The 18980-nt window shown below is 42.1% G+C and overlaps 2 protein-coding genes across 2 annotated transcripts; both read left to right on the top strand.

Moving 5' to 3' along the window:
* Positions 1-941: 941 nt before the first annotated feature.
* LOC117861233 (germin-like protein 8-5) lies at positions 942-2063 on the top strand. The gene is made up of 2 exons (XM_034744758.2): positions 942-1136; positions 1302-2063. Exons 1-2 carry the CDS (start codon positions 1019-1021, stop codon positions 1862-1864), a joined length of 681 nt encoding a protein of 226 aa, XP_034600649.1. The 5' UTR covers positions 942-1018; the 3' UTR covers positions 1865-2063.
* Positions 2064-17463: 15400 nt separating this feature from the next.
* On the top strand, positions 17464-18595 carry LOC117861303 (putative germin-like protein 12-4). Its single transcript, XM_034744835.2, has 2 exons — positions 17464-17667; positions 17830-18595. Exons 1-2 carry the CDS (start codon positions 17553-17555, stop codon positions 18387-18389), a joined length of 675 nt encoding a protein of 224 aa, XP_034600726.1. The 5' UTR covers positions 17464-17552; the 3' UTR covers positions 18390-18595.
* Positions 18596-18980: the final 385 nt, after the last annotated feature.

Below are 18980 nucleotides of genomic sequence, written 5' to 3'. Positions count from 1 at the left end.
CAGCCGAATAGATGGCCTAAATTAAACAACACTTTCACATGCAGCTGCAAGTTGCCTCAGAAGGAGCAGCAGATACGGGTGTGCTATGAACAAGTCAAGGAGTTGAAGAGGCAGAGATCACACATTTTTTTATCTGGTAGTAGACCCTAGTACAAGTTTCTCGCCCTTTTGGTACCTAATGTATTGCACTGGATCAAATCTTGGTTTTCTCCTTCACACTGTTGACTCTTTCTATACATACGTGAGTGCAAGCATTGATGGACCGGTGCATCACCATACCATTTTTCTAGTTTACACAAGCGTATCACAGTGCACCAGCTACGCATGCTAGGCCCGGTCTCATATCGCGTGACTCTGTCCGTTTTGTTTTCAAAAATTGAATCGTCCCCATAAAATAATTTTTTTATCAATTAATTAAGTAAATAATGGACGGGGACACTTTCTTTTTGAACCATATGGATGTACAATATAAGTACCTTGCACAGTAACAATTAACAAACCACTACACATCAAGAAATAATTTATCGTCATCTTTAATATTTTTGTTGTGGATCTTGAGCACTATTTTGTGACTACTGGAAATCTCACTTATTCAGTTTATTTACTCTATAATTTGGAATTTTTTTTGAAAAAAAGTGCAACCATCTTCAAGCTGCATCCCTAAAACATAAGAAAAGAAAGGGCATGCATTTTTCTAATGTTCTGATAGGAGTAAAAAGAACATGTCAGGATTGTTAGTAGAGTGTAAAAATATAGAAGGTGGAGGTAGCTTTGAAATGTTCTTCATATAAAATAATTGTGTTGTTTCATCAGCAGCTTCTACCAGAGACCGTTTCTTCTGTTGGTAGGTTCAACAAAGACTTATTCATCAGTCGTTATCTTCACGTTGCCACATGCTGTGGCAGGCTATATATAAGCACACCATCTCTTGCCCAGAGGATCAACAAAACAGACATAAACACAAGCAGCGGAATTGTCTACTTCAGATAGCTCAAAACCAAAACAGAGAGAAACTCAAATGGCTGCCTCCTCATACTTTCTTCTAGCAGCCTTCTTCGCAATTGTCATTTCTCGGGCCATTGCCTCTGACCCCAGCCCCCTCCAGGACTTCTGTGTCGCCGACATGCACTCTCCTGGTATGAATGCACTCACTTTTAGTCGTTGCGTGTTCTTTAACTAAATCGCTGATCACAGGAATAGCAATAATTTGTGAGAACATACACCTACATACAAAAAGCATTTTTATGTCTGCTCCAAAAGAACTTATGATCTGTGTACCATTTTTTCATCTGTCTGTGCAGTGAAGGTGAATGGATTTGTTTGCAAGGACCCCATGGCCGTGAACCCAGATGACTTTTTCAAGGCAGCAAACCTGGACAAGCCTAGGGACACCATGCATAGCAAGGTGGGATCAGTTGTCACACTGATCAGTGCCTTGCAGCTCCCTGGCCTGAACACTCTAGGCATCTCTCTGGTTCGCATTGACTATGCACCCTTAGGTCAAAACCCACCGCACACCCACCCCCGTGCCACTGAGATTCTCACGGTGCTCGAGGGGACTCTCTACGTTGGGTTTGTCACTTCCAACCCAAACAACACGCTTTTTGCCAAGGTCCTCAACAAGGGTGATGTGTTTGTATTCCCCCAAGGGCTCATCCACTTCCAGTTCAACCCGAACTATCACAAGCCAGCAGTTGCTATTGCCGCGCTCAGCAGCCAGAACCCTGGGGCTATTACCATCGCAAATGCAGTTTTTGGATCAAAGCCACCAATCTCAGATGATGTCTTGGCCAAGGCATTCCAGGTGCAAAAGGGAACAATCGATTGGCTCCAAGCTCAATTCTGGGAGAATAACCAGAACTAAGTAATCAATGTTTTAGTTTTGTTGTACCGAGAGTTTTGGTTATATGCATCTTGCATATAACTACATGTTTTTAGTTTCTATGCTACGATTTATAAAATAAATGGCGAGTATTAGGTACTACTTGTTAATGTGTGCCTGCGAGCTGTTGTACCATTATATGTCTTCTTTGGATATTAATGTAAACAATACTTTTCTTCAACACAGATTGTCTTGACTTGTACCTCAACTTATTATATTGTCCTTATACCCGCAAAAAACTTATTATTGTCCTTAAAGTGTCACTGTGCAGTTTATCTTCATCGCTATAGCCACGAAACATGAAGCCTGTTACTGAAGTCGTGCTCAAATGAAACCTCCCGTTCCTCTGGTCGCTCTGGAGTCCTTGCAGATTATTGCAGCGTCTCTTTGGCTCAGTTGGGATGGAGAGATGATGCTTGCACTGAGATGGAACACGTTCTGGAACATAAACAGGTTGTCTAGAATTGTGAAGACGAGCTTGTCAACAAACTGGTTCCGGTTCTTGGCTGACGTGACAGCTTTTTGTCTTTGACATTTCCACAGGCCGCTAGCACTGCTCCTGCTTCAAGATATTGACAAATGGGGTCTGATTATCAGGACCACACGCAACATTGGAGACTTGAGAATTATGCTGCGTCCAAGTAATCTCATGTTGTGCAAGAAAAAGAAAGGAAATACCCCTCCGTCCGAAAAAGAATGCAACTCTCACTTTCTAAGAAGTCAACCAATTTTAAATTTGACCAAATTTATACAAAATAGTACTAATATTTATGGTAGAAAATAAATATCAATAGATTAATCATGTAATATATTTTTATACTAAATCTATTTGGAGTCAACTTGAAACTGTCTGACTCCTCGAGAAGTGAGAGTTGCATTCTGTCACACCCTGAAATTTTTGAATTTCAGGATGTGATTAAAAGGAATAAATAACCATGAATTTCTCATAATTTTAAAATTTTTCCCGGCATTTATTTTTCTTTGCAGTAAATTTAGTATAGGAAAAAAATAATTATTTTTTCTCAAAATTAAATCTTGTTATTTTGTGTCTGTGCATTCATGCCGATGAATCTTGATTTTTCTTGAGTGAAAAAGTTTCAAAAATGCGTTTAGACGATGTCCATGCAGCTTTTTCTGGAATTTACTCATTTTTTCTAGAGTTAAATCCAATTTTTGGAAGGATTTAAAATTATTTTCACGAGCTCCAAGTATTTTCTTTGGATTGATCGTGTCCCAATAATTTGTCCTGGAAATTTTAGGATTTTCAGAGTATTTTTCGTGGCTTAAATGTATTATCAAGATTTCCTGAATTTTTCTTTTCACGAGAAATTAATTCTGAAAAAAAATCCTATCCTAACCCTTTGGGCCGAGCCCTTGGTGCCCGATCCTCTATGGCCCGTCCAGCCGGCGTGCTTCGGCCCGACCGAGGCCCATCTGGCTGTCGCTGCCGCTCTTGCCTTCTGGGCGTGCATGCCTAGCTGGGCAGGCGCAGCCCTGCGCTCTATATAAAGCCGCCGACGAGCGCCCCGCAGCCCTGCTGCTGCTCCCTTGCACCGCCACCTCGCCTAGCGCGGAGCCGCATCGCCGCCCGCCGTGCCACCGCCCCCCTCATGCCTCACGCGCCCGAGCCGCCACCGCCTAGAGCTCCGCGCCATCGAGCCGCAGGTCCGCCACCGGTTCCTGATGCCGGCCGTCCACTGGAGCAATCGTGGCTTGAAGAAGCCGTCGGCGGTGTTCTTCCGGCCGCCGGGGAGGACTTCACCACGAGGAGCACCAGCGAGGTCGCCGTCCATGACCGAGCTGCTGCAGGAGGAGCAGAAGCATGTCCACGCTGAGGTTGAACCATAGATGTCATCGTCACGTTTGGTCTCCACTCGTCGCCGGTCGTTCGTCTGCAGATCGGGATGAACGTCCCCGCCTGTGCCGTCGGCAGCTGCTGCCTTGCTGCTGCTGTCTGCGCGTCGAGCAGATGCCTTTTGCTGCCCTGCCAAGACAGACCTTCTACCAAAGCTATCCACAAGCCATGCACGCCTGCAAGCAAAGCATGGTAATGCCCCTGGATGAGTTACGGGTAGCCATGCGATGCATACTTTTGTGTGCAGTACAACGAGGCCATCGCCAGTTGTTCTGCCGCTAATCAACCAATGTACTGACTTCGTACAAGCTCAATATGTACGCGTTGATGCCATGCATATTATGCAATAAACATTGACCTTTTCTTTAGCAAAATAATTTGGTTCTACATATTTCCAGCATGATTAAAGATCCGAAGTCTTATGCTTATCATCATTGATCTGTAGTATATTCTATTTCAAGTACTACAAACCTTGCCCACCGTTACTTTGCTAACTTCATAGCTCTTATTATTCACTACATTTATCTCTTTCCTTATTTCTTGCGTCAGGTTTGACATCTCTCTTGCTCAATGATTTCTAATTTCTTTTTACCTCCATGTTTCTGAAATATATTTATTTCCTTCACAACTTTGTTTATCTCATATCTTTCTCGTTTCAAATTCGATCTTAGCAATTTTTGCGCTCACGTAATCGTATCAATACATAGAATAATTTAGTTTGATGATTGGTGTACTGTTTTTAATTTATTTCATTTGTTTTTTATATGTGCGTGCTCTGGATGTTTGTCTTGGATGATTGATGCGAGAAGAACGTACTTCAAGGACATTCGAGAGCAAGAAGTTGAAGACATTCTAAGCAGTAACACTACTTATAGAAAGGCAAGTGTGTCCTTGTGCTTTTATCCCAATAACTTTATTTAATCACTATTGCATATGCTTGATGGGTCCTAATAAGGTTTGCCTAGTTTTTATAATCATTTCTTGTCAACCTGAATTTATCATTCTGTTGGAAAGCTATGCTTAGCTGCTATACTTGGGTTATTGTCACACCCGGTTATCATTCTGTTGGAAAGCTATGCTTAGCTGCTATACTTGGGTTATTGTCACACCCGGTTTTAAGGATAGAACCGAATGTGATAGAAGTGGTATCAGAGCCGTGTTGACTGTAGGACGTTAGACTAGTTAGAAAATGGTCACAATTAAGGATTATAATTATCTAGTAGCCATTCCTACTTACTCCTTAATTTAAATCTGTTTAAATAATCTTAACCTTGATTTTACCTCACCCTTATTGCTATGCTTCTATCTTAATCCTTTATTTTGCGTCTATCCTTGTTCATTCAAAATTTTGTTCTAAATTAATTCCATCTTCTTTCTTCTGTTAGATGGCTCGCACCAGGAGGACAGCTCGCAAGAGCACCCGACCCCCGCGCCACGGCATCATGCAATATCACCCCATGGAGCCTAGAGAAGAGGTCTACTACTTTCAGCACCCGGGGGATGTGACTGACAAGGATGCCGTACCCATGGAGCAGGAGCCAGCACCAGCTCTAGTACTTGCGCCAGCTCCAGCACCAGCACTAGCACCTGACATCATCGACGTATCAGATGCTGACCCAGATTCAGATCCAGAGTCAGATCCGTCCGAGCCGTCTGATCCAGAGCCTGAACCAGAAGCAGCTGCACAAACTCCTGAGCCCAAGAAGTGGACCAAGTGGGTGAAGGAGGACCTTGGACAAGGAGTTCCTATGGCTGACATGTTGAGATGGACCTGGCACCATTTGGGAAATGTCATAAGGCCTACCTACAAGTGCGCATGGTACACACACCCCCGCTACCCTACGTTCTGGGAGGTGAAGGTTACCCTTTGTGAGGAGCATGAAAGAGGATGGGAGGTGGTGTCTGTTCACCATGATGTAGCAATGAGGATGACCCTGGAGACCGGCATAGCCGAGGCAGCTAGGAGAGCGCTTGAGGTTCTCTCTCACAAGGAACGTTCATGGCTGCAGCATACCTATCGCCGGTACATCCCGTCCAGGGCCAGTGGTGAAGCAAGGACTTTCATAACTTCGCACGATGGACTTGACATGGCGATGGACTACCTCCGAAAGTATCTATCTGCAACTCTCACTGCCTTGAAATAGACTAACAATGCTCTCTATGCTACTCAACAAGAGCTGCATGAAGTTAGGTGGGAGAGGGATTCTACTAGTGCCTTCTGCAACAGGAGCACCTCCGCCGCTAGAGGATGTGGAGTATCCAGTTTCATCACCATCACCCAAGCTCCCCCACTACGACTCACCCGGCGCCGCTGCAGAAGATCTTTAGGATTTAGGAGTGTTAAGTTTAAATTCTTGTAATCGTTAGCATCGTCATCGTTAGAGTGTGCGAGCTTAAAGTGTGTTTGGATGCTTGGTCTTGTGTTAAACAATTGAGTTGGATTTTTGTAATGATTGCGGTGTGTTGTGGAGTAATTGCCACAATGGCAATGGTTTTAGTAATAAGTGCTTGGTTGGGTTTTAGTTCTATTCTAAATCAATTTCTAGCCCTTCTTAATCTTAATCTCCCATTTATCTAAATCTATCAGTCATGCAAGCTATGAGATGTTCAATTCTGTTCTCGACATTAAGCGACATATCAGTATTGTTTTTCATTATATCTCGAGCTACAGAATTCCAAATGACATGAAATTAGTGGGGTTAGTTTCAGAATTTCGTGGAGTAGTTTCTGTAAATTTTTTAGAATTTTTGGATAATGTATCTGGGAGATATGTGTGAATTAGTGGAGCAATCAGAATCTGAAACTGTCACCTGATACCGTTAGCTTGTTAATATCCTGAGATCTAGATCTCCGATTGAGGTGATTCCAGTTGGGTTGGTTTAAAAATTTAGTGAATTATGTCCTGATAATTTTTCACTAATTTTTGATTCCAGTTGGGTTGGTTTACAAATTTAGTGAATTATGTCCTGATAATTTTTCACTAATTTTGGACACTCATACTGACGACCACATCTAATTTAATGAAGCTAACAGAATATATCTTACTTGTATATCTTGTTGCTTTATCTTTCTTAGTTATCTCTTCACACACCTATCTAAATCTATTGTCTTTTACGCTCAGATGGTAAACACCAGGTCCAGATCAGGAGTTGACCAGCCCGCCGTGCCTCGTAATAGGAACAACAACAGCAACCCCAACCTCGCTCCTCAGCCGAATCAAGAAGCACCAGTAGGGATGGAGTAGTTCTTTGCAGCTCAGACTCAGCTCCTCACCAACATGGCCAACACCGTGGCGGCTATGCAGGCACAGCTAAACAATAACAACAACAACCAGCCACAACCGCAGCCTAGGGACAAGCACAGGGAGTCATGAGCCATAAGCCCCCGACGTTCTCCCACTCTCCAGACCCGCTTTGATGCTGATGACTGGTTGAAGACTGTGGAGAAGATGCTGAACATTACCCAGTGCTCTGATAGATCGAAGGTCCTGTATGCTTCAGGACGCCTGGAGGGGCCAGCTGTAGATTGGTGGGATGCCTACACCACCACCCATGCTAACACTAATGGCATTACCTGGGAGGAATGCAGGACTAACTTTAGGAGTCACCACATTTCTTCTGGACTGATGAAACTCAAGGAGTTCCTCGCTCTCAAGCAAGGGAACATGACAGTGACCGAGAACAAGGACAAATTTATCCAGTTATCCCGCTATGCTCCTGAACATGTCATAGATGATGAGTAGAAGCAGGAGTTGTTCTTGGATGGTTTGATTGGACCACTCCAGTACCAGCTAATGTCGCATACCTTCCCTAGCTTTCAGAAGTTGCTGGACAAAGCAATTGGTCTGGAGCACAAGAGGAATGACCTTGGGGAGATGAAGAGGAAGTTCAACTCCCAATCACCATCAAGAAGCAACACTCACCCTCGCCTTGCTCCACAGCAAGGGATAGCACTCCGCCTAGGGGGCTCGAGTGGGAATTTTGGGTAGCAGTCATTCCAGCGCCCAGCTCAGCAGTTCCAGCACCCCAACCCCCAGTTCCAGCACCCAGGGATGCAAACTCCATGCTTCAATTTTCTGCAGAATCGCTAGATGACTCCTGCAGGAACACCAGTGAGGCCCAATGCTCCAGTGGGAAACACTTGCTTCAGGTGTGGTGAAGTTGGCTACTATGCCAACACTTGTCCTAGGAGGAATGTGCCGTCTAATCCCGTGCAGAACAACAGCGCTCCTTGGCAGAATCAGCAGGCGCAACAGCGAAGGAATGTGAATCAGACCCCGCAGCGCTCTCAGGGACAGCATAACTATATTCGTGGCAAGGTAAACCACGTAGATGTTGACACTGCCCAGGAGGTTCCAGAAGTTATGCTCGGTATGTTTTTTGTCAACTCAGCACCCGCCTCAATTTTATTTGATTCTGGAGCATCCCATTCTTTCATTACTGCACAGTATGTAGCTAAGCATAACATACCCATTAGTACCATGCCACGCCACATGCTAGTTAGCTCACTAGGGGGAAACATGAAGGCATCATATCAGTGTAACCAAGTGAACCTCAAGATATTGGGTAGAGATTTTTCGACTAATCTTATAGTGTTGGAATCCAAGGGGATTGATGTGATACTTGGTATGGGATGATTGAGCAAGTTTGATGCAGTAATACAGTGTGCAAAAAAATCAATTCTTCTTACAAGTCCAACAGGGGAAAGAATTGAGTTTGTGGCTACTCTACCTTCAAAAGCAAACTGCGTAGTGCATCCGTTGGCAGGGAAATCCTTAGAGGATATCAAAGTGGTGTGTGATTACCCAGATGTGTTCCCTGACGAATTACCAGGTATGCCACCTGATCGTGAAATTGAATTTGCTATTAATCTTTTACGTAGTACTGCACCTATCTTGAAATATCCATATGGAATGCTGGTCAAGCAATTAAAAGAATTAAAGCAACAATTAGAGGAATTATTAGCAAAATAGTTTATTCGGCCTAGTTCATCACCATGGGGAGCACCGGTTATTTTTGTGCCCAAGAAGGATGGAACGAAGAGGATGTGTGTGGACTACAGGTCACTCAATGAGCTAACCATCAAGAACAAGTATCCATTGCCCCGCATCGAGGATTTGTTTGATCAGATGAGAGGAGCCAAGGTATTCTCCAAGATTGATTTGCAATCAGGTTATCATCAGGTGAAGATCAGGCCATCTGACATAGCCAAGACTGCTTTCACTACCAGATATGGTCTGTATGAGTATACGGTTATGTCATTCGGGCTGACAAATGCTCCAGCTTACTTCATGTACCTGATGAATAAGGTATTTATGGAGTACCTGGATAAGTTCGTTGTGGTGTTTATTGATGATATCCTGATTTATTCCAAGAATGATGAAGAAATGAGGAAAACATTTGAGGTTAGTGCTTCAAAAGTTGAGAGAACATCAACTGTACGCAAAGTTCAGTAAGTGCGATTTCTGGTTGAGAAAGGTTTCTTTCCTTGGTCATATCATCTCCAACGGTGGCATTGCGGTGGATCCAGGCAAGGTCAGGGATGTTCTAAAATGGAACCCACCACAGACAGTGACTGAAATCAGAAGTTTTCTTGGACTCGTAGGCTACTACCGCAGGTTCATTGAAGGATTCTCCAAAATAGTGAAACCCCTCACATCACTATTGGAAAAAGGAAGGGAATTCAAGTGGACAGAGGCATGTTAGGCCAGTTTCGAACAATTGAAGAAAAGGTTGACCACAACTCCAGTGTTGGTAATGCCAGATCTGCATAAAGGTTTTGACATATACTGTGATGCATCTCGATAGGGTTTAGGCTATGTTCTTATGCAGGAAGGTCATGTTATAGCCTATGCTTCCAGGCAGTTGAAGAAACATGAGCAGAATTACCCGACTCATGATTTGGAGTTAGCCACAGTGGTACATGCCTTGAAAATTTAGAGGCACTATGTTCTTGGGACTAAATGTTAGATCTATACCGATCATAAGAGTCTCAAGTATATTTTCACTCAGAAGGACCTCAATCTTGAAGGAAGCTCATGATTCAGCTTATTCCATTCACCCTTGGAGTACCAAGATGTATCAGGATCTGAAGCAGAGGTATTGGTGGCTCAGGATGAAGAGGGATGTAGCTGCACATGTAGCTATTTGCGACATATGCCAGAGAGTCAAAGCTGAACACCAGAGACCAGCTGGGTTACTTCAACCATTGAAGGTGCCAGAATGGAAGTGGGAAGAAATCGGTATGGATTTCATCGTTCGATTGCCTTGCACCCAAGATAGGTATGACTCGATATGGGTCATAGTGGATCGGTTGACTAAGGTAGCTCACTTCATACGGTAAGGACTACCTACACTGGGTCCAAGTTAGCAGAGTTGTATATGGCAAGAATTGTGTGTTTGCATGGTGTGCCCATGAAGATAGTGTCTGACAGAGATACTCAGTTCATATCACGCTTCTAGCAAAAGTTGCATGAATCTCTAGGTACAAGGTTAAACTTCAGTTTAGCTTATCATCCTGAGACGGATGGACAGACTGAGAGAACAAATTAGATACTGGAAGATATGTTGAGAGCGTGTGCACGGAAGCATGGAGGCAACTGGAACAAGAGTTTGCCCTATGCAGAGTTCTCTTATAATAATAGCGATCAAGCCAGTCTCAAGATGTCGCCATTTGAAGCGTTGTATGGTAGAAAGTGCAGAACACCTCTTTACTGGAGTGAGACTGGAGAGAATCAGTTGTTTAGGCCAGAAATCATCCAAGAAGCATAAAGACAGGTCCAGATCATCAGGGAGAACTTGAGGACAGCACAATCTCAGTAGAAGAGTTATGCTAACACCAGGAGAAGGGAATTGACCTTTGAGGCAGGTGATTATGTGTATCTCAAGGTGTCGCCCATCAAGGGTATGTGCAGATTCGAAGTCAAAGGGAAGTTATCACTTTTATTGGACTGTTCAAAATTCTTGAAAGAGTGGGACAGGTAGCTTATCGACTGGAGTTTACCTAATCAGCTATCGGATGTGCATGATGTATTCCATATCTCACAACTTAAGAAGTGCCTCAGAGTTCCAGAAGAATAGTTGCCTATGGAGGAATTAAATGTTCAATATGACCTCACTTATACAGAGTACCCCATCAGGATTTTGGAAACTTTGGAAAAGGTTACCAGGAACCGGGTAATCACGATGTGCAAGGTTCTGTGGAGTCACCGTATAGAGGACGACGCAACTTGGGAAAGAAAGGATGAGTTACAGAAGGAGTTTCCCCATCTCTTTGCCAGATCTTCCGAATCTTGAGGACGAGATTCTTCTAAGGGGGGTAGGATTTTTAACACCCGAAAATTCTAAAATTTCAAACTCAATAAAATTCAACCAATTTAGGGTCGCATTTAAATTTTTAGGCATTTAAACGTATTTTCCAAAATTAAGTTAAACCATCATAGGGGTTCTTTGTGCATTCATGCTGCTGCATATCTTTTGTGTGCTTGGATTTGAATTGAATTAAATTTCATAATTTGATTTTATTTCAAACTATCCCTTTTCCTTTCTATCTTTCTCTTTTGGCCTGCATCTTCTTTTCTTTTTTCCCTCAGCCCACCCGCGCAGCAGGCCGTTTTCTTTCCCCCGACCCTTTTCCTTGCCCTTTCACCTTGAAGCCCAGCAGCACAGTAGCTCGCTCCCCCGGCCAAATCTCTCACGCCAGCCAGCTACTTCCAGCCCATTTCGCCGCGCGGCCCAGCTGGAGCTGCAGCTCCGCTTCCTCTCACTGCTGCGCGGGGCCCGACGGTCAGTCCCTCCTTCAACCTTCCTTTCTTGTTCCTGGGCCTTTCCTTTTTCCTCCGCTGCACCTTCCTTCTTCTCCTTCCTTTCTTCCACCATGCCTCCCTTCCTCCGCATGTGAAACCACGACTGGGAGCTCATTTTCGAGCAGCTCTGGCAGAGCACCGCCGCAATGCCACCTCCCGCCGCCGCTGGCGTCAGCGCAGCGCATCGCCAGCCGCTCAATCTCGAATCAACGGCCTGCGCGAGAGTCAACCGGCAGCGTACTGCAACAGCGCCGGGCCGCATCATTTTTGCATTTAAGCCCTCACGTTCTCCGCAAATCAACCTGCGGTCCAAGCTAGTTCAAAAATATTTACGAGCCGGTCCTATTTTCTTCTGTTTTAAACCCTACTCTTTTATAAAATTAACCCACCATCCTGAGCTGCGTTTTTGCACGTTAAACCTTTGGTTTATACGCATAATTATGTATAATTCCTCGATTTCTCGCAGTTTAGCCTTGGAAGTTTTGTTTTTCTCGCAGAAAAGCCGCTGAAACTTGTTTTAATCATATCTTTTGCATCTTAACTCTATTTTTCGCATTCGTTATATCCACATGTTCGTTTTAATGCGTAGATTAATTTTTCAAACTTGTTTTTCTCTTTTTATTATGATTGGTGTACTGTTTTTCTTATATTATGCCTTTGTTGGTTTGTATGTGCTCATGTGACGCGTGTAGACATTCAACAGTTCGAGGGATTTGAAGATCAAGCTTTCGAGGAGTACGAACAGCAAGAGCAAGGTCAAGAAGGCAAGTCATGTCCTTGATCACTTCTTTAAGTCCTGTTCACCTTTACTTACTTTCATGTTCAATACAACATCGCTACGCACTTAATAGTTTAAAAATGATAGGTCCCAATTAAGGTTCGCCTAGATTTTATTTACCTTTGCCTTGACCAACTGGGTTATTATTATGTTGGGTAGCTCATGCTTAGTGCTTACTTGGGTTATGGTGGTTTAACTGAATTCAATGGTTAATCTTGCTTTACTTACATTATACCTTTCATTAATACAAGATCATAAATGTTTAATCGGAACATGGAGAACCACCTAGGAAAACAGTGCTACCACAAGACTAAATCTCTCTGGTCTTGGCTGAATAATTAGAAACTCTAGTATGGGGTAATCTTACCAAAAGGGCAAGAGGGGAGGCGTTGATGGGGGCATAGCACTCGCTCTCTTGGGAAGTGGGCCTTGCTAAGACACTGTACCCATTAGGGGACTGTTATGCTCTGCTTCGACCTGAAACCTTAGCGGGTTACCACTTACTAGTGAATCTTTGTAAAGGCCTCGTAGCGTCCCTATGCAATCACACCTCGGAGGTGTGGTATGGTGCCTTGCAAACACCGCATGGTTGGGTCCAAAGTTCTTTTGAACTTTTACACACCTTGTGGGTAAAGATGTGTGACCTCCGCAGAGTGTAAAACTGATCGATCAGCCATGCTCACGGTTAAGAGTAGCTTGGACCCTCACATGATAATACTATTAGAAAGATGGACTTAAATTGTTGTTATTTCATTCATGCATATGTTGTTACTTTATTTATGCTCTTGTTTAATTTTGGGTGGTATGAACTTGAACTTAGTTAAATGCTAACAAAATTTCACCAACTTAATTAAAAGCTGATGCTGATTTAGCCTTAGCCATACCTTAATTGGTGTTACACTACACTATTCCCCACGACATGTTGAGTACCAACCATAAGTGTACTCACCCTTGCAAAACCGCTATTCAGAACAAGATAATCTGGTGGAGTACATTGATGACTTTGAGGAGTTCTAGGCGTATAGTTCTTCAGTTAGCTGCCTGTGGTGTCGTCGTCGTCTTCGGAGTCCGCTGCGTAATAAATTAGGCTTGTGCTTTATTGAGACTTTCAGTCATGTAATAACTGTTTAATACTCTCTTTATCCATTTTGACACTATCTTTGTTATTCACTTATGTCATACATGTGTGTAACTTGATCCTGGTGCACATGTATTCAATGCACTCGATTTTATCCTTAAAACCGGGTGTGACAGTTATGGTAGTTTTAATGAACTCAATGATTAAACTTATTTATGGTGTACCTTTTGTTAATACAAGATTACAATACTTAATTGGAACATGGAGCGACCACCCAGGAAAACAGTGCAACCACAAGAACTATAATGGCTCTGGTCTTGGCTAATTAATTAGAAACTCTAGTCTAAGGTAATCTTACTTGGAAAGGGCAAGAGGGGTGGCCCAGTCCTCTTGGGAAGTGGGCTTGGCTAAGACACTAAACCCACTAGGGAGGGCTATGCTCTGCTACTAATCCGGAAACCTTAGCGGGTTACCACTTGCTAGCGAATCTTTGTAAAGGCCTCGTAGCATCCCTATGCAGTCACATCTCAGTAGTGTGATGAGTTCCTGATCAGCACAACATGGTTGGGTCCAAAGTTCTTTTGAACTTTTACACGAATTTTGGGTAAAGATGTGCAACCTCTGCAGAGTGTAAAACTGATTGATTAGCCATGCTCACGGTCAAGAGCGGCCTGGACCCTCACATGATTAATATACTTGAAGGTGGACTTAAATTGTGGTTATGGTTATGCCATATGCTTATGGCTTATGTTTACGTTAAATGTGAGTTGGTATATATTTATACCTTAGTAATCAGGTGCTAATAAAAATTTGACCAACTAAAAATGCTTAATGCAGCCAACTAGTCAGCCTTTCCTTGTTTAAGGCTTGCATTCATATTTTTCCACACTTGCTGAGTACTACATGTGCTCACCCTTGCTATAAACAACGTTGCTTAGAAGAAGAAGCTGCTGTGAAGTTGTTGTGAAGATGATCCTGAGTTCTAGGCATACGCAGCCCCAATCGTTTGCCTGTGAAGTTTGGAGTCTTCGTTTCCATAATTAAGCATAAATCTCTGATATACTCTCTTATTCCTTTACGTGATACTATTACTGTTATCCACTTATGATGTCACTATATGTATGAAACTAGATCCTACCATACATATAGGTAGCATTTGGTTTTTTTAAAACCAGGTGTGATAAAAGTCGTACCAGAACTGTATCGATGGTAGAACGTAAGCCTAGATAGCAATGGTCGCTTCCTAAGTTCTATCTTACTATAAAAGCAATTTCTACCTAATCCTTGACCTCTTCGGTGAATATTTCACTCCTTGACTATTTTTTTCTTAATCCTCCTTGATAACTTAACGTTCCCCGCTTGGCCCCTTTTCACCTGGACTTCTTGTTTTACAAATGATAGACGCTCCATGCTTGTCTATTTATTTTTCTAAAATCAGGTGTGACATTCTTTTTGGGACGGAGAGAGTAAGTTTTACGTTGTAAGTGCATATATATAAAACAAGCCAGCCAGATTTGCTACCGTGTCCCAACATGGTTAGTACAAGTTCTGTAATTGTACTTCACATAATGAAAGGACAATTTGAAGGAGGATTAGCCATTCAATTATTCAAATATTTGATAGTGTACTCGTAAACCCTCTTACATAGTGAAGGAAGAAATCACCATTAAAATCATCTAAAATCATTAGTTCTAATTGTGCTTTAGTTCCTATAAATTAACCCAAAAATTACAAAGATCTTTATTACCTATCCTATAATTGACCACAGACAATGTGGTTCCAAGTTGCAACGTCGTGCAAGGAGCAGAATTTTCTATCTAACTAATAACACCAATGTTTTAAAAGGAACATCCATACCAGCAAATTTAGACAATTGATGTGCAAACAGTAGTCCTATGTTTTGAAATGCACGGTGATCAGGACAAGATATTTATATTAGTTCACATAGTTTATAAAATGTCCTATATTTTAAAATGAAAGGAGTACATTTTTAGAGCTAGGGAAAATACACAAGGTATTCAAGTCCGATGAAGTCCCATTGACTAGTCAACCATACCAAACCTAGGCTGTGAATCAAGAAATAGACCCTCCCACACCCTCCCCTGTTACAATATCAAGCAACTATAGAATTGAATCTTTGAAAAAATGAACATGTTTTCTCTTCAGGTCAAGTATAGTATAAACTATATATAGTGTTGTAAGAAAAGAGATCCAGCCGCTTATTGACTCGGAAGGAGCAGGTAACGGTATGATATGAACAAGTCAAGAAGTTGACTAGGTCAATAACATGGTTACTGATCTGGTATTGTTCAATTCAACAGGCAAGCATGTCCGACAGCTACCCTCCTCATCATGGTACGGATGCATTGGATTAAGAGATGCAAGTAGCTGCTCCACCAAAAATGATTGCCTAGTAAATATTGGAAACCTTGATCTTCTATGACACAATAACCTTGAGTTTTTTTACCAGCTGTGTTAGGTACAAAGCATAGATATTATAAGGTTTGTTTGTAAGTGCTCCATGACGTGGGATTTTCTTTTTGAATGCATACGTAACTATATTGACAGAGGCAACATCATTTCTTCGTAATTAGTTTACACCAAGCAGCACAGTCCACCAGCTACACGCTTAATCCAGCTTCTTCTACCAAATATTCAGAGCAAGAAAGAAAACCCGTCCCACATACCACACACTAACAAAAAAAACTGCACAAGTTTTCTCTTTAAGTTAAAACTGTATTCTAGTAATATTAATAGAGAAATAATCGTTGTGTGGATAGACACATTCATGATTTTAAATTTATATATATATACTGTGTATAATATATTTGTATATATATACAGTATATATACTATATATATTCATCTTGTCTCGTATTTATCAGTATTTTAAATAATTAGTTATGCTTTCAAAGCATGATTATGCATTACCTAATCCTGTAGTTCATAAGTCATAGGCCGTTAAATCACTAAGCAGCAGCCGAATACATGGCCTCAATTAATTAGCACGTTCACACATACCTGTGTAATATTTGAACAAGTCAAGGAGCTGAGTAGGCAGATCATCTTTTTTACTTTTATCTAGGAGTGATAGCAGCCTGACCTGATGATTAACTCACAAGGAAAGCGTGTGAGGACACAGCTAATTTGGTTTGATGTCATACGGATAGAAGCTTACCTGATTAACTCAAAAGTAAATCGTTTGTGGCAGGCGGCAGCTGCCCCTCTGCAAGTTCTTGCATGCCTTCTTGGTATCAGGTGAACATGAGTACAGGGAAATTATTCATTGTATGAGGTACAATGTGCAGATATTAGGAAGTAACATTAGTTTTCTCCACGCTTTTTACTCTTATGTAGGTGAGTGCAAGCATAGTTTGACCTTTGCACTGCACCATACCATTTTTCCGGTTTCCGCAACTATCACAGTCCACAAGCTGCTCATATGCCAGCCTTATAATTTTTGTGTGACTGTTTTGTTTTCGAAAACTAAATCATCTTCATATTTCAATTTTCTATGAGTTAATTAACTGAATAATGGATGATACTTTCTTTATGAATCAAATCAATAGAACGCCCGTGGATGGTAAAAATTAACAAACCACTACACATAAAAGAATCATTTACCAGCTTCAACATTTTTCATTTGGATCTCGAGCACTGTACTGATTAATGGAAATCTCTTTTATCAACATTACTCCATAATCTAAACTTCTACATTTTTTAAAATACAAGCTGACCATCTTGAATCACTAAGCAGCAGCCGTCCCGCCATACACTAATAAAGTATCAAGCATAGACTAAGTAAACAAAGCACATATTTTTCTAGTATTGTGATGGGATCAGATCAAACAGAACACGTCAGATTTGTTTGTTGAGTGCAAAAGTACTGAAAGTGTTGCTGCTTTGAAATGTTCTTCATATAAGACAATTGCGTTGTTTCATCATCAGCTTCTAGCAGCCAGAGACCGTCTTCTGTTTTGGTAGGTTCAACATAGCTAGACTACTTCAGTCGTCATCTTCATGTTGCCACTTTCTGTGGCAGCCTATATAAGCCCACCATCTCCATGCCCAAAGCATCAACAAGACATACACAATCAGAAGCAGCTGAATAGTCTACTTCAGAGAGCTCAAACACAAAAGCTGAGACAAACTCAAATGGCTGCCTCCTACTTTCTGCTCACAGCTTTTCTAGCAATGGTCACTTCTCAAGCCATTGCTTCCGACCCTGGCCCGCTCCAAGACTTTTGTGTTGCCGACATACACTCTCCTGGTACGAACACACTTGCTTTAATCATTATGTGTTCCTTAACCAAATCTATGATCACAAAAAAGTTATTTGTTAACATAATCTACATACAAAAAGCATCTTTATTTGCTGCCTCTAATAATTTCTAATATGTGTTTACCAATTTTCTTTCATCTATATTTGCAGTGAAGGTCAATGGATTTGTTTGCAAGGACCCCATGGCCGTGAACGCAGATGACTTCTTCAAAGCAGCCAACCTTGATAAGCCTATGGACACCAAGAAGAGCAAGGTTGGATCCAATGTCACTTTGATCAATGTCATGCAGTTGCCTGGACTCAACACACTGGGCATCTCATTGGCCCGCATTGACTATGCGCCGTTAGGTCAAAATCCACCACACACCCACCCACGTGCCACAGAGATCCTCACCGTGCTCGAGGGGACCCTGTATGTTGGATTTGTCACCTCCAACCCAAACAAACTGTTTGCAAAGGTGCTCAACAAGGGTGATGTGTTTGTATTCCCACAAGGGCTCATCCATTTCCAATTCAACCCTGTCTATGACAAGCCTGCAGTTGCTATAGCTGCGCTCAGCAGCCAGAACCCTGGTGCTATTACCATCGCAAATGCGGTTTTTGGATCAAAGCCACCAATTTCTGATGATGTCTTGGCCAAGGCATTCCAAGTGCAAAAGGGGACAATTGATTGGCTCCAAGCTCAATTATGGGAGAATAACCACAACTAAGTAATCAATGTTTTAGGTTTGTTGTACCGAGAGTTTTCGTTATATGCATCTTGCATATAACTACATGTTTTAAGTTTCTATGCTACGATTTAGAAAATAAATGGTGACTATTAGGTACTACTGACTTCTTGTTAATGTGTGCCTGCGAGCTGTTGTACCATTATATGTCGTCGTTTTATATTAATGTAAACAATATTTTTCTTCAACACAGATGGTCTTGACTTGTACCTCTATTATATTGTCCTTATACCCGCAAAAAACTTATTATTGTCCTTAGAGTGTCACGGTGCAATTTATCTTCATCCATATAGCCACGAAACATGAAGCCTGTTACACGCAAGATGTTAGCCCATGACACTGAAGCCGTGCTCAAATGAAACCTCCCGTTCCTCTGGTCGCTCTGGAGTCCTTGCAGATTATTGCAGCATCTCTTGGCTCAGTTGGGATGGAGAGATGATGCTTGCACTGAGATGGAACACGTACTGGAACAAACAGGTTGTCTAGAATTGTGAAGACGAGCTTGTCAACAAACTGGTTCCGGTGCTTGGCTGACGTGACAGCTTTTTGTCTTTGATCGGCTGCGTTTTGAAC

The sequence above is a fragment of the Setaria viridis genome, chromosome 6 (genome assembly GCF_005286985.2).
Source record: "Setaria viridis chromosome 6, Setaria_viridis_v4.0, whole genome shotgun sequence".
Classification (NCBI taxonomy): Eukaryota; Viridiplantae; Streptophyta; class Magnoliopsida; order Poales; family Poaceae; genus Setaria; species Setaria viridis.
The sequence above is the reverse complement of the archived record's forward strand: the minus strand, read 5'-3'. Positions and strand labels throughout refer to the sequence as shown.